At 35.2% G+C, this 14,781-nt stretch overlaps 1 protein-coding gene across 1 annotated transcript in view; it reads left to right on the forward strand.

Moving 5' to 3' along the window:
• The window catches only part of cntnap3 (contactin associated protein family member 3), a gene marked incomplete at its 5' end in the record, with an annotated part of 97,137 nt that overhangs the window by 54,883 nt on the left and 27,473 nt on the right, over positions 1–14,781 (forward strand). The window contains 7 exon segments of the mRNA XM_016544049.1: positions 3,628–3,657; positions 3,808–3,834; positions 9,118–9,237; positions 11,507–11,704; positions 12,811–12,967; positions 14,239–14,366; positions 14,511–14,681. Of these exon segments, the coding sequence (XP_016399535.1) occupies positions 3,628–3,657; positions 3,808–3,834; positions 9,118–9,237; positions 11,507–11,704; positions 12,811–12,967; positions 14,239–14,366; positions 14,511–14,681 (831 nt within the window).

The raw sequence follows: 14,781 nt of genomic DNA on the forward strand, positions 1-14,781 counted from the left end.
TATCAGCTGTTTGGACTCTCATTCTGACGGCACCCATTCACTGCAGAGCATCCATTGCTGAGACACTGATGCAATGCTACATTTCTCCAAATCTGATGAAGAAACAAACTCATCCACATCTTGGATGAACTGAGCGTGAGTGAATGTTCAGCAAGTTTTCATTTTTAGGTAAACGAATCCTTTAAATTAGCATACTTTCGATGTTGAGGAGTTGAAGCATTGCATGTTTGCATCTCTCTTCCTGCTGTTTTCTGCTGATGAGGTCGGCTGAAGGTTGCATCATTGGCCTGGCTTCTGTCCGTCCTAATTTCCTCTGCTTGACCTTTGACCCCCAGGCTAGAGCTGCAAGTCTGTCTCTTTCCAGCTCCTGTCAGGTTTCCCCTGCGGCTGAAGAAACACATCAAGCGGCGGTGTCGTTTCCCCCGCACCTGCTGCACTTGTCTTTCAGGAGGTGACTTCAGCTCTGCAGGCCGCCGTTGGTTGTCACCTCTCTGTGATTAGGGTCACACCGCGCGACCTTTGGCTGCCGTCATGGAGGGTTGAGTATCGGTGGAGGGATGGGAAGGGCAGCGCGGGGCTCGTGCGTTTCGACGCCCTCAAGCTGCTGCTCAGAGCCGTTGTCGCATTTGTTCTCAGAGCTTGCTGTCCTCACACACATTCTGCTTGAATAGATTTATTTTCTGTTCTGTCCTGCAGCACAGGCGGTTTTCTGTCTGAGGGAGGTTTTATGTTTGATTTTATTGTTCACGAGGCGAGTGCCGCATTGAAATTCCCTTGATTTTCTTCACCACAAAACATGCTGACTCCTTTCAAACTATGTTTCGTTCATAATTTTAGTCTGTTTTTGCTAAACTGCTACTATTTAAGACATTTTTTAATAAACGGAAGGTTTGTCTGTTCAGGAAATAGTTCAATTCCGTTGTTTGAAAATCTTCCATTGTTGTACATTTATAGAATGTTCGTGTTTCAAAATGTAACTTGACAGTGATGATGTCACAGTAGCAGTTTGAATTCTGTTGGGACTTCTTTCGTGCATGTTTCTGTCTTCTGCATGAGAAAACCAATCACAATTCAGTATGCAAATTACTGAATTGTGATTGGTTTTCTCTCGAAGAAAACAGAACACAGAATGCAGGCTTCTTGAGTTTTAAACTGTTTACGTTTACGTTTCTAACTTAAACTACTAGTTTTGTTTTTGTCTGGTTGAGACAGAATTTGGTTTTTCAGTGAAATCTCATATTTCCATGTCGTCTCCAGTTTCACAGTCGATGTGTCCTTCAGGCTGAGATGCTAGTGGAATATCATATTCCCAGATGTCAACCCATATTCATTAGCCGAGACCTCATTTCTTAAAAAAAACATCTGTCCAAGTTTATTTAAAGTCAACATGGATCGAAATTTGACCCTGTTTACTTTATTTAGACATGGTCTTGTTGTGAAAGATTCATCACTGCACGTTAATCTAAAAATAATGTTTGTCTTCATAATCTTTCATGAAAATTTAATAGCTTGCTCTAACACATTTTATTTGTGTACTTGTTTCTCTCCTAAGCATCATAGAGAAGTAGTAAAACGGTCATGTAAAATGTTTTGCACCGCAAGAAACCTTGACTAACATTACACTACCATTCAGAAAGAAATTAAAACTCTTATTCAGTGAGGATGCATTGAATTGATCAAAAGTGTCAGTAAAGACATGTATAATGTTAACAGTTGATTTCTATTTCAAATAAATAAAGTGTAGCATGGTTTCACCAAAAAAAGACACTGTTTTCAACATTGATAATAATCAAAAATATTTATTGATCAGCATATTAGAATGATTTCTGAAGATCATGTGACACTGAAGACTGGAGTAATGATGCTGAAAATTCAGCTTTGATCACAGAAATAAATTACATTTTAAAATATATTCACATAGAAACCAGTTATTTTGAATTGTAATAATATTTCACAATTGTACAGCTTTTACTGTATTTCTCATCAAATAAATGCAGCTTTGGTGAGCAGAAGAGACAAAAAACACATATACTTTTGAACACGTGTGCATAAGTGGACTAGTTTCCCCATTTCATTTATAGACCTTTACTTCTTTTGTTTATGACTGATGTATGTTCATCTCAGATTGTCTCATCAGAGAAAACACAACTGTTTGGCAAGTCGTGCTTGGGTTTATCCTTTCTGCGTGTTTCTCGCTCCGTCTCTGTGTGTGTCAGTCTGATCATTACTCACGGTGGCAGATTTCAGGAGAACAGAGGAGTCCGGCTGTGCCGCGGCTCTGTGTGAAACTGACCGCAGACGTTCGCTTGTGTCCCTGCGACCGGCCTGAAAAGCTCTGATGGGATCCGAGCCAACAAAGAGAAGCGGCTCTCAATATGCTGTCGGCGTACGCAAACCAAAAAGTGTGGTTTAATTTTTTTTTCCCCTTTGGTTTGTCGTTCTGAACGGAATGAAATACACACTCGATCCTGTTCCGATTATAAAGCTACAAAGCGTGAAACCGGAGCAGAGAGTGTATCTATCCCGACCACCGAAAGCACAAAGAGCGTTTGAACGGATCCTCTTAGACCATCATTGTGGCCACAAATGGAAATCTGGTGAAAGATGTCAACTGTAAAGAGAGTGCTGGTAACGCGAGCATGCAGATCATCCCGTGAGAGTTGGGAAAGGCTGGGAATTGTTTTTCGGCTCAGGCAAGGACATTGTGAGATGACTAGAAAGGATTCGCTTTACAAAGAGAAATTGGAAGGTGTTTTGTGGTCGAAGCGGCTGCTTTGAGTCACTCGGTTAACCTTGCTTTGCTCTCAGCAAAACTTTATAGCTTCTAAATCAAGGCATCATGGCATAAATGATTATTAGTGGTGTTTGCTAAGTCAATCTTGAGGTTAATGGTGTGATGAAACCTCAAACACACAGTATTAAAGTTCAGCGTGTGTGTCGTCCTGCGGCGTTTGTGCAGGAATGAGTTCTCAAATCAGGTGTTGTTATTTCACTAACTATTATTTCAGACGTGTCAGTCGAGGGTTTTTGCACCAAAAACATATATAAGATTACATAAACCCTGCAAAAGGCTAATAATTACTGTAAAGCTTAATAGTTTCATTAATAGCTTTTCAGGGCAGTACTAAATAAAAAAAGCAACATGCAATTTTTATGATCCCTCGTTTTGTAAATTATTAATAGTTTGCAGATTCTGTGACGTGTGTGTGAACATTTTTCACCCTCCCTCTGAATTAAACAGGCTTTTGTGCCTTTCTGTTTAAGACCTTACAGTGACAAACAGTTATATGTAGAAATACATAACTCAATAAAAAATTAGATTCTTTTTTAGTTAAAGGTGACATATCATGAAAATCTGACTTTTCCAGGTTTTAAGTGCTATAATCAGGTCCCTGGTGCATCTACCAACCAAGGAAACGTGAAAAAGATTAACCCAGTAACTTTGTTTTGGGAAGCCTTTTTCTGCAAGCGTCTGAGAAAACAAGCACGTCAGATTTCGCTCCCCTAGTGACGTGGCAAAGGGATCTCATTATAATATTAATCTGTAAGTTTCCACCCACTGCGCCGTCATTTGATTTCGCAAGCGACAACGGTGTACCAGCTCTAATGCCATGATGAAAGTTTGAGCAAAGCATGCTAACTGTTCTGTGTTTGGCTGCACAGACGAGCACAGAACACTGTTTAGAGTCCCAGCCTCAGAGGAGACAACAGAGCAGTGGATTTATTGATTTATTTAATGTATATTGCTGCTGCCAAACAGATCTAAAATAAACATGCGATTTATTTCCCAGCAGTTTACCTTCACAGACATAACCAACTGTTTTTGTAACTCGTGTGTGTTTTTAACGTAAACTTGTGTGTGAATGAGAACTTAGTTTAGTACTCACATGCTGTGACAGCCGCTTTCTGTCCGTGTGCTTCAGATGTGTGCACATTTAGAAAACCGTATATCAGAAGTTTAAACTCATATGGTTTAAAACGCATGATTTCAGCACGATAAACATGATAACTAGAACCAAAACAGATGTTTTTAGCAGGTACAAGCTGTAATGGAGCAGCTCTATTCTGGAAAAGGGGGCGGGGAGCAGCAGCTCATTTGCATTTAAAGAGACAGGCACGAAAAACAGCGTGTTTCTGCATCAACTCAAAATAGGCATTTTCAAAATGATATAATAAATGATCTGTGGGGTATTTTGAGCTGAAACTTTACAGACACAGTCTGGGGACACCAGAGACTTATATTACATATTGTAAAAAGGGGCATAATATGTCTCCTTTAACAGTTTGCATAAGTTTGCAAATCCATTGCAGTGTTTATGCCTATTTTATGCGAATTTTATGCTTATTTTTCAGCATCTCTCTGAATTAAACAGGCTTTTTGCTTTTCTATATTTAAGACTTCTTTATTTACAAATAGATTTCTGATTATAATAATGAACTTGATTATGATTATGTTCGTTTAACATCAGGGTGCTTTACAAGTTATGTAAATGACATTTTTGTTATCTACTTCTTCTGAAGTGATGGTCTGTGTGAAAAACAGATCCAAATTTAAGTCATTATTTGATTAACTCATATTTAATATTGATTTGCATGCTTCAAAACACAATGATGGCCATTGCTTCTATCAAATAATGTCTTGTTAGTCTAATGTGTCCTGTTGCACATCATTTGATTTTAACTTTTTATCTCACAGTCTAAGAATAAAAGTCTGAATTGTGAGACAAAAATGTTGCCGTTACCATGGTGGAAATAAACTTCCATATTCCTGTAATTTACATGCAACTGTCATACTCTCAGAATTCCTCCTATATGTCACTAAAAGTGCACCGCTCTAAAAGTCACTGTTTCCCGCTTCAGGATCAGATAAAGCCAACAGCAAGGTTTTCAAACTGTCTACAAAGGCTGCATGTGTAATGCTGAATGATTGTGCTTCTCTGTATCTGATTGTCCTTGAGATCAAACATCAAATATGATTTTCCATGTCCTGTCTTTTTTTTTTTTTTTCTGTTGCTCATTCTTAGTTCTAAAGTAGTTAACTAATGTTATATATTTGTAGCAATATTGGGGTATATTTGTAGCAATAGCCAAAAATACATTGTATGGGTCAAAATACGTAAGGGTCACATATATATATATATAGAAGCTACAAGAGTTTACATTAAATTAAATGCATGACAGATACTGTTAAACAAATTTTAAAAAAAAAACTGAATCATTATAAATGACCTCGAAAAACACAGACTCTTATTTTTAAATGTCTAAGCTTCACTAATGCCAGCTGCTCATTCAAACAGAAGAGGGAGATAAAATATGCACTTTTACAACCATCTACAACATATTACAATATAAACACCATAAAGTAAACATTGTCATAGTTAATCAACAGTCGACCATAAGCAATTGTTTGCAATAAATGCGTAATACAAATTGATTGAGAACTGCTCTGAAACTAGCAAATTTAAGATCTCCTAAAATGATAAGTAAGACTTCTGTTTTAAGATACCTAAAATTTCCAAAAAGCATGAATACATTTTACAGTTTGCACACATCTATTTTTAGTCGCAAATGCAAGTGAAATACTCTGTATTCATCATACTTGATTATGTGTGGATGTGTTTATCATTAATTGCATCATAAATTTGCAGATGTCATTGTGCAGCCTATTTTTAATATCTATCTTTTGTGCTGTATAGGAAGCTTTGAGTTTCATCTCATATTAAGCACTTTTATTCCAGAACATCAAAGAAAATTTAATTCCTCATGATATGAGGCCTGTAAGGAAACAATATAAAACATGACGCAAGGTCAGGCGCTCATTAGCTGCAGCTTTACACACTTATGGATTTACAGTCCTCAGTGACGTGAAAAGGCCCGTTTTTGGTGCCGTAAAAGAGTGTGGAACAGATTTGGGCTGAAATGAAGCACACGTCACTCAAATGTTTAATGGCGGCAGCATTAAAGACGTTCACACTTGAGCTGTTTTAAAGGGTGAGCGTTATTGAGAGGGACTTTATAGAGCGGCCACATAATTAGATCTCACATAAAACTGCTGTCAGTCAGAGGAGCGTTTGAGGTTTAAAAATCAAAGGACATTTTTACAGTACAGTATAGCTGAATATATCTGCACTTTCACTGATTTATATATATTTGTATGGATATTATGGGTTTTAGATGTTGACCAAGTTGAGATTGAAATGAAGTAATGTTTTCTCCAGGTGCTCAGACATATAAATATAGATCTATGGATATTAAATAAATATTATTATTATTATTGTTGTTATTGTTATTATTACTATTATTATGATTATGCTTTCAGATAAAATATTTAACAAGTACTGCTGGTTAAAAAACATATATACAAATTACAATATGTATTTATTTAAAAAAAGTAATTACATATTAAAATTACATATATCATATTTTATTTTTATTTTTATATGTAATACATATACAAAATTATATACTTAAATATATATAGTTTTTATAATTACTAGGCTTGTGATCAGGTTGTTAGGAATCTTCTCATAATCTTAAATCTGTCTATAAAAGTATTTTATATCATTCATATGAAAGTGAACGTGAAACCTAAATATCATATATATATATATATATATATATATATAATTAATTTGTTTTAATTTTAATTGCTTTTCTGGGCTTGCGATCTGGTTATGAAGCTTTGTTAGTTCACTTAATCTCAAATCTGTCCATAAAAATAATACGCTTCAATCTCATGTGTGTGAAATATGAAACAGATTGCATATGGATTGTAATTATTTTCCTTGAAAGTGAAACCTACAGTAATCCATTTTCTCCCTAAGCACCTTAATAGATAGTTAACTTCCCCTGTTTGTGTTACATCATGAATTCAGAGCTACGAAACAGATGCAGATGGTCGTAATTAAAGCTGCTTCGTTTGCCTGAGCTCGTGCAAAATTGATGGCAGCACACTTCAGATGAAACACTGCCTTCATTTTATAATACAAATACACTGAGAGGTTAAATTTCACAAATATGCCATGCAAAATTAAGTGGACGATGTATGATTTTCATAAATTAGCTCTGAATGCAATGCTTGCATAATATTACAAAATATATTGTGTTAAAATTTCTGAAAATGAATGTGAGCCAAAGAGAAAAAAGTTGCAGTAAATTCAAACTCCAGTATAACACAATTAGAACATATAATGTGATCGGTGGCATAATGAAGTGAGTTAGAAAACCATGTCAACATCCTGCCTTCACAGTCGCTTCACACTAATTACATTTCCGTTAAAAGTTCAAAACAGCACAGATAAGAAAGTGCATCTACATACTCATTTAAACACTTTACTGGCTCGTGTCTGGTGAGGAATGTTAGCAGATGAACACGAGATCCAGCAGTGATTGACAGGGATCGTTCTGGAACATTGATTTAGATCAATACATCTGCTTAACCAATCACATCATTCCTTCCAGGTGTGACACCAATGACATCGAGAGTGTCAGAGTGAAAATCTCCCAACACAACTGTGATGATCAGATCTCACACAGGACGTATTTTATTAACAGAGCAGTATTGGAGAATAACAAAGTAGGCACTGCTAACTTAAGTACAACTTTCAGTTGCATGCAGTAATATTATTGTCAGCTAGAACATTTTTCATTTTCATTTAGTTTATCCTGTACTAAAATAACTAAAACTGAAATAAAAATTAATCAAAACTGTATTGACAGATGAAAACAACTAACAAAAATTAACAAAAATGACAAAAAAAAACACAACAAAAAAATTAAAAATTAAAACTTAAAGGGGTCACATGATGTTGCTAAAAAGAACATTATTTTGTGTATTTGGTGTAATGAAATGTGTTTATGCGGTTTAAGGTTAAAAAAAAACATTATTTTCCACATACTGTACATTATTGTTTCTCCTCTAAACATGACGGTGGCGGCAACAACAATACTACATATACGTTACGATATAACGAATAAAAGTTACGCCTTCTTTCTTTGCGTGAACATTTGGGTGGCATTATGCAAATCTTCCCACATAGTGAGGTAGATATGTGGGGGCGTGTTAGAACGAGCCGTTTTAGGTAGGTGTGGCTAACTCTTAACTTTTATAAAGAATATCTCTTTGGATTTGAGACTTTAGTCTTTGCAACTTTACAGATCTTCTTTATGCACCAAGAGCTTGTAACACTCCAAAGAGAAAGGAAAAATTTTAATCGCATCATATGACCCCTTTAAAATATATATTATATTAGTATAATAATATATAAAAACAAAATATTTTAGTGTAATAAAATTTTAGTTAAATACTGCTGTTTTTTGTCATATACAGTAAATTAATTGTGTTTATTGTAAATTTGTGTATTAATATTTTAGTTTTGATGCTATTATCCTAATTATTTTGTGCCAGATAAATACTGCTCTTTTGAAATGAATTATGTAATCAAATAATTACATAAATCAATGCAAGTCACTACAGGCAAACCCATTGTTTTCATGTACTTTTTCTGATCAATTTTGAAATTTTATGTGTCCATAACTAGACTTCTTTCAGATTACTGGAAAGAAAACATCCAAAGTACCCTTTCATTTATTTATTTTGGTTTACTTGATTGCATTTTATCTATTTGTGTCTGTAAATTTAGATTACATTACATATATTTTTAAAGGCCGTTTTCTCAAAATGAGTTTTTTCACCACTTCAGCAGCACTTACGTACACCAAAATTTACAGTTTTATTCATATCTGTATTCTGAAGGTTTTTGTAGAAGGGTTTGTTCATATATCACACACCTGACAAATATTTAACATTTTAATCCTAAAAATAGGGCGAAAATGTTGTTGGCAGTATTTGAAGTATCTCAAGTACTGGAATCAAAACCATCTGACCATCCATACAGCACGTAAAAACATTTTACAGGGTGTGAAAACAAAAAGTGATGTTTTTACGTGAGCTGCATTTTCACACACGTTGCACGAACAGATCTCAACTTTATGCGTAGACAGAAATTGTAAATGCACACTCGTTTATGTATGTTACTGTTATTATTCACAGTGTTGAACGTAAACAGCTTCACCTCAGTATCTCTCCACACTAACCTACTGCTTTTGTGTTTACAGCAATTTATGAAGCATCGTGTGAAGCATACAAACACAAAGGAAACACGTCTGGCTTTTACTACATCGACGTGGATGGAAGCGGCCCCATCAGACCTCAACTAATCTACTGCAACATGTCAGGTGAATCTCACGCAGCGAATCCGAAGTGAAACACTCCGTAATTGGGACTTTAATCCACAGCTTTTGATCCTTCACGCTCCGTGTCACACCCCGCGGAGGAAGTCATATGTGACACTCGAGGAAAAACACACTTTAGAAGAAGCAGACAGATCAACTTTTGAGCCGTCTGTGCAACGTTCACTTGTACAAAAAAAGTTTTAAAAGGCTTTTACAGCCTGATGCCACAGAAGAGGCTTTTGAAGTTGTATGGCTCTTTAGAAAACCATCATGTCACCTTTGATAGATCCTCACTTCTTCTTTGTTAAAGTCAATGTGAAATCCAAATGGACTCTATTGACTTTCTTAATATACATTGCTAGTCTTACCTTGCATGATTCAGCAGTGCAGTTTTATTCTAAAGAAAAAATATTTACTTAATAAGTTTCTTCGTAACCAATTCTAAAATGACTTTCCTTTTCTTCATCCAGTCAATTCCCCATGGTTACATATATATTTTCTCATTCAGTATCCTATTTCACATCAGTGTTATTTTAGTATTATTAATATTTTGAATTAGATTTATTTTAAAATCGTTTTCATTTTAGTTTACATGGTGTAAACCTACAACTTACATTTATTAGTATATAGTATAATCGACATATAATTTTTTTACTATTTTGAATTAGTTGAATTTTTGAATTTTTATATTTTCAGTTTTAGTAATACTGTTTTGTGTTTGTCATTTGTTTTTTTTAATTATTAGTATATTCTGTTATAGACAGTATTATAGTATTTATCAATATTTCATATTGTTTTTGTATTTATATATTTTTTGTTTTCATATTAATTTTAGTCTAAATTTTAATAATATTAAATATATTTTAATAATAGTATTAAATAATTTTGCCATTTTTATTGGTATATACTGTTATAGTATTAATATATTGAATTAGTTTTTTTTTTTTTTCAGTTTTCATTTTAATTTTAGTTTATTTTTCAGAATTATTGCTGTGTTTTTGTCAATTTTATTAATACCTACTTTTGTATACAGTATTATAGTATTATAGTATTAATATTTTGAATTAGTTTTTATTTTTATATTTTCAGGGTTTTTTTAGTTTTGGGGTTTAATAATTTTGCCATTTTTATTGGTATATACTGTTAATATATTGAATTCGTTTTTTGTTTTTTTCAGTTTTCATTTTAATTTTAGTTTATGTTTCAGTATTATTGCTGTGTTTTTGTCAATTTTATTAATACCTACTTTTGTATACAGTATTATAGTATTATAGTATTAATATTTTGAATTAGTTTTTATTTTTATATTTTCAGGGTTTTTTTAGTTTTGGGGTTTACATATTTATTTTTATTTTTTATTTTTTATTTATTTTTATTTCAGTTTTAGGTTATAGGTATATGTGTGTGTGTGTGTGTGTGTGTGTGTGTGTGTGTGAACATGGAAACACAGCATGTGTGTGTGTGTGTGTGTGTGTGTGAATTTTGAATTGGGAAGGAGGACTGGGGGTACCAAACATGATATGGATTTATACCAGCATGCGGATTTCCCTTCTTCTGAACATGTTGAATAATGAGCCCAAAAAGAGGGCTAAACGGCTAGCAAAGTACTGTGCTTTGTCCTCTATCATAGGCAGCCGTCATATATGGCGGAGACGCTGTTATTTATACCCATAACAACTGAGTGATATGCTTATTGTGAAGACCTGTTGCATGCCATTGGTCCATGATTTTGTACATGTATCTAACTGCATCTATAATATTTATGTCCTTGTAAGTTATTTCTCTTAAGTGGACTTAAATAAATTGTTAAAATGTGTGTGTTTTTGTGTGTGTGTGTGTGTGTGTGTGTGTGTGGTTTTATTTCCATTAAGGTTAAGGAAGAAAAGTTATGAATAAATTTTGTTGAGTTAACAATTTCTGACATCACACTATATACAGTAAGTAAAATGGGTTGAAAATGTAATTTCATGATTTTAACAGAGTAAAACCATTATGAAGAACCTAAAATGAAACATCAATAATCTCTAAAGCAACTCAAGAACCCAATTCAGCCCAGAATGGCTCTTAATAAACATTCTTCGAACCCAAGAGCCTGTGTTTATGATTGTTTAGTATATATCGCATGCTTTAGGTTTTTTAATGAGCATCCTGTGACCTTTTAAAGGTCACGTGACTGTTGCACAACATGAAATCGACGGAGCTCTGAGCTAAAACATTGTGCACGTGTGTCATTTTAGCATTTTCATCGGTCGAATCCCTCTTTTCCCTGCAGATAAAGCATGGATGGTGATCCAACATAATAACACGGAGCTCACCAAATTAAAAGTGTCCTCCGGGATAAATCAGCATTTAGCCCACTTTAACTATTCCGCCGACGTGGAGCAGATCCAGGCGATAATTACCCAGGCGGAGTACTGCGAGCAGGAGCTCTCCTACCACTGCAAAAAGTCACGGCTCTTGAACACACCAGGTAAGCCCTTTTTATTAGGAATATCGATCGCCCCCTCCCTATGAAAGGTCAGGCTTATTAAAACCTCGCTCCATCTGCAAAAGCATGACGCCTAAGCAAACGACTCAAACTGATTGTTATGCTCTTTGTTACGGACATTTCAGTTATTTCCCTGCTTTTTTTTTCTGCATTAAATTAATTGAAAGTCACCTTTAGGGTAGATTATTCATGTGCATTTGCACCTTTGAAGAGCTCTTATCATGTTTGTTTGTGTGGGTTTGTCATGGGCGGTTTGGTTCGGTGTCTAACGCAGGGTTATAACGGGTCTCTAGTCTCTCAAATAAACATGAAACATCCGCACAAATGGTAATTACGTCCATTAGTTGTCACATTATCAGAGTTCTTGATGAGACAGGGAGAACACGGTGTTGGGCGTAAATAAGAAATGTTGGAAATGTCAGATAAACATTAATGAAAATAGCATGCTCATCACGATTAAACTTGGACTGATGCATGCGAGACTGACGAGATCTCTTTAACATCTAAATGCTTTCTCTCAAACAGCAATGAGATGTAAAGTAGAGCAAACAGAGATATTTTCTGCTTCTCAGGTGTTTCTCATGAGAAAAAGACCTCAGTCAACTCACACATCATCTCAAAATGACTTAAATTGTGCTCATACACTACCGTTCAAAAGTTTGGGATCAGAACGATTTTTAATGTTTTTAAAGGAGTTTCTTCTGCTCATCAAGGCTGGATTTATTTGATCAAAAATACAGGGAAAAATGTAATATTGTGAAATATTATTACAATGTAAAATAACATTTTTCTATTTTAATATACATTAAAATGCCAAGATCCCAAAGTCCGCTACCAGAACTCAGAGCTCTCAAACATTTCTCATCAAATTCAGGGTCAAATGATCCGAACAATTGATTGATTGGTGTTTTTTTTCTTTTGCAAAACTGTAGAAGAAACATCTGAGACGAAATTGGTCATTGAAAAATGACAGAAAACTCACAAACAGTTAATCTGGGTGTGCTTCCTGTCATGTTTTTCGGTGTCTCAGTGTGATTGTGTAGCGTCAGACTCATGATCGCCGCTGTGTGTTTGTGTTGTTGTTGCAGACGGCGCTCCGTTCAGCTGGTGGGTGGGCCGGTCGGGTGAGGCGCACATGTACTGGGGCGGCGCGGTGCCGGGCAGTCAGCAGTGCGCCTGCGGCCTGCAGGACAACTGTGTGCATCCCGAACACTTCTGCAACTGTGACGCCGACAGCAAAGAGTGGTGCGACACACTCACATGTCAGCAACACGTCCGGCTCATATTACAACCTCAAACCACATCAGAATAAGACAATATGCTGATTTAAATAAAATGAGGCCTACTTTCAGGAACATTGGGATGTTTTTGTGCATTGTAGCATTTATACCAGACATTTATACCCTTTAAATTCATATAACTAATGCATTGAGATGTTTATGTTTTTCAAACAGTATGAATCAGTCTCATTTAAACTTCAGGTGCAAAAACAGCATTAGAGCTGGTAAATTTGATTCATTTCTCAGAATCAGCTTAATCAAATGAATCTGATTTAATGAACTGATTCAAATCTCTGATTCGACTATTCATTTGTGTTATAAAATGTTCACAGTTTCAGCAATGCACTTTCCACATATTAAACTATATATTTATATATTTTTATGTATGTGGGTGTGTGTACAAGTTTTTCTACACTGGTACACTTCTACCTGAATACACACCGACTCATGGGGACTTGTGTGACCGTGGGGACCTAAATCGAGGTCCCTATGGGTACAAAAGCTTATAAAACATACAGAATTAGTTTTTTTGAGATTGTAAAAATGCAGAAAGTTTTCTGTGAGGGATAGGTTTAGGTGTAGGGCGATAGAAAATACAGTTTGGTGTGTGTATAAACCTTATATACTTATATATAGGTGAATACTGATGTTTGGTAATAGGTTTTACTTTTTTTGTTACTACAGTAGGTACAATTTTAATCTACACCAATTGGCAAAAATGGCTGTTTAGCTGAAATGATCACTCTTTTAAGTCATTGTTTTTACATTATTTATTCTGCATTGTGGAAATTGGAAAATGTGATGAAAAAAAAGTAAGTTGCAATATCATCAAAAGACCAAAAATAAAAGGAATTTATTAAGATGCCATCCTGATGCAATAAACAAATTAGGTTTTACAATTTTGGATCTCTTTTTAACTTTGCTTTTTTGGAAAATGTTCTTACAATGCAATGCATAGCAAAAACAAAAAAAGCTAAAGATATTGAGTTATGTTTATGTATTAAATATTTCATACCTGACCCAGAAGTACTGTTATGTTTTTAATTAAAATATAAAAAAATTGAAACAATAAATGCCATAATTATGCAATAAACAAATTAAGTTTTACAGTTTTGCTTCTCTTTTTACCTTAGGTTTTTTCTGCATTATTGGAAATGGAAATGCACTTGCAATGCAAAAAAAATTAAATAAATAAATAGATAAATAATAGATGATTTGATTAGATTTCTTTGGCAGGTCAAATGACTCCGGGCTGCTGTCCCATAAAGAGCATTTGCCGGTGCGAGCGCTGACTGTGGGTGACATCAACAGATCTGGTTCAGAAGCGGCCTACAGAGTGGGACCCCTGCAGTGTTACGGTGACAGTAAGTACCGCACTAATCACACTGTGAGCGCTTACTCTGTCAACCTGTCAAACCCTCCGGCGGTATATCAGCTCTGGATTGGCATTTCATGTGCTTAATGAAAACCACAACGCTGTTCCATGCTGCTGTAAATGTCTTTTCCAGATAACTTCTGGAACGCTGCCTACTTCAACAAGGAGACGTCGTACCTGCACTTTCCCACGTTCCACGGGGAGCTGAGCGCAGACATCTCCTTCCTGTTTAAGACCAGCTCTTCATCGGGAGTGTTTCTGGAGAACCTAGGGATCAAAGACTTCATTCGGATCGAACTGAGCTGTAAGTGCGTTCAACCTTCCGGTTTATTCCTCTGCAGGTGAATCTCACGAAAACCTGACAAGACATTTCAGCCCGAAATAGGAACTTTTTTTTTTTTTTG

Source organism: Sinocyclocheilus rhinocerous, unplaced genomic scaffold (genome assembly GCF_001515625.1).
Source record: "Sinocyclocheilus rhinocerous isolate Xijiao unplaced genomic scaffold, SAMN03320098_v1.1 scaffold700, whole genome shotgun sequence".
In the NCBI taxonomy this organism is placed as follows: domain Eukaryota; kingdom Metazoa; phylum Chordata; class Actinopteri; order Cypriniformes; family Cyprinidae; genus Sinocyclocheilus; species Sinocyclocheilus rhinocerous.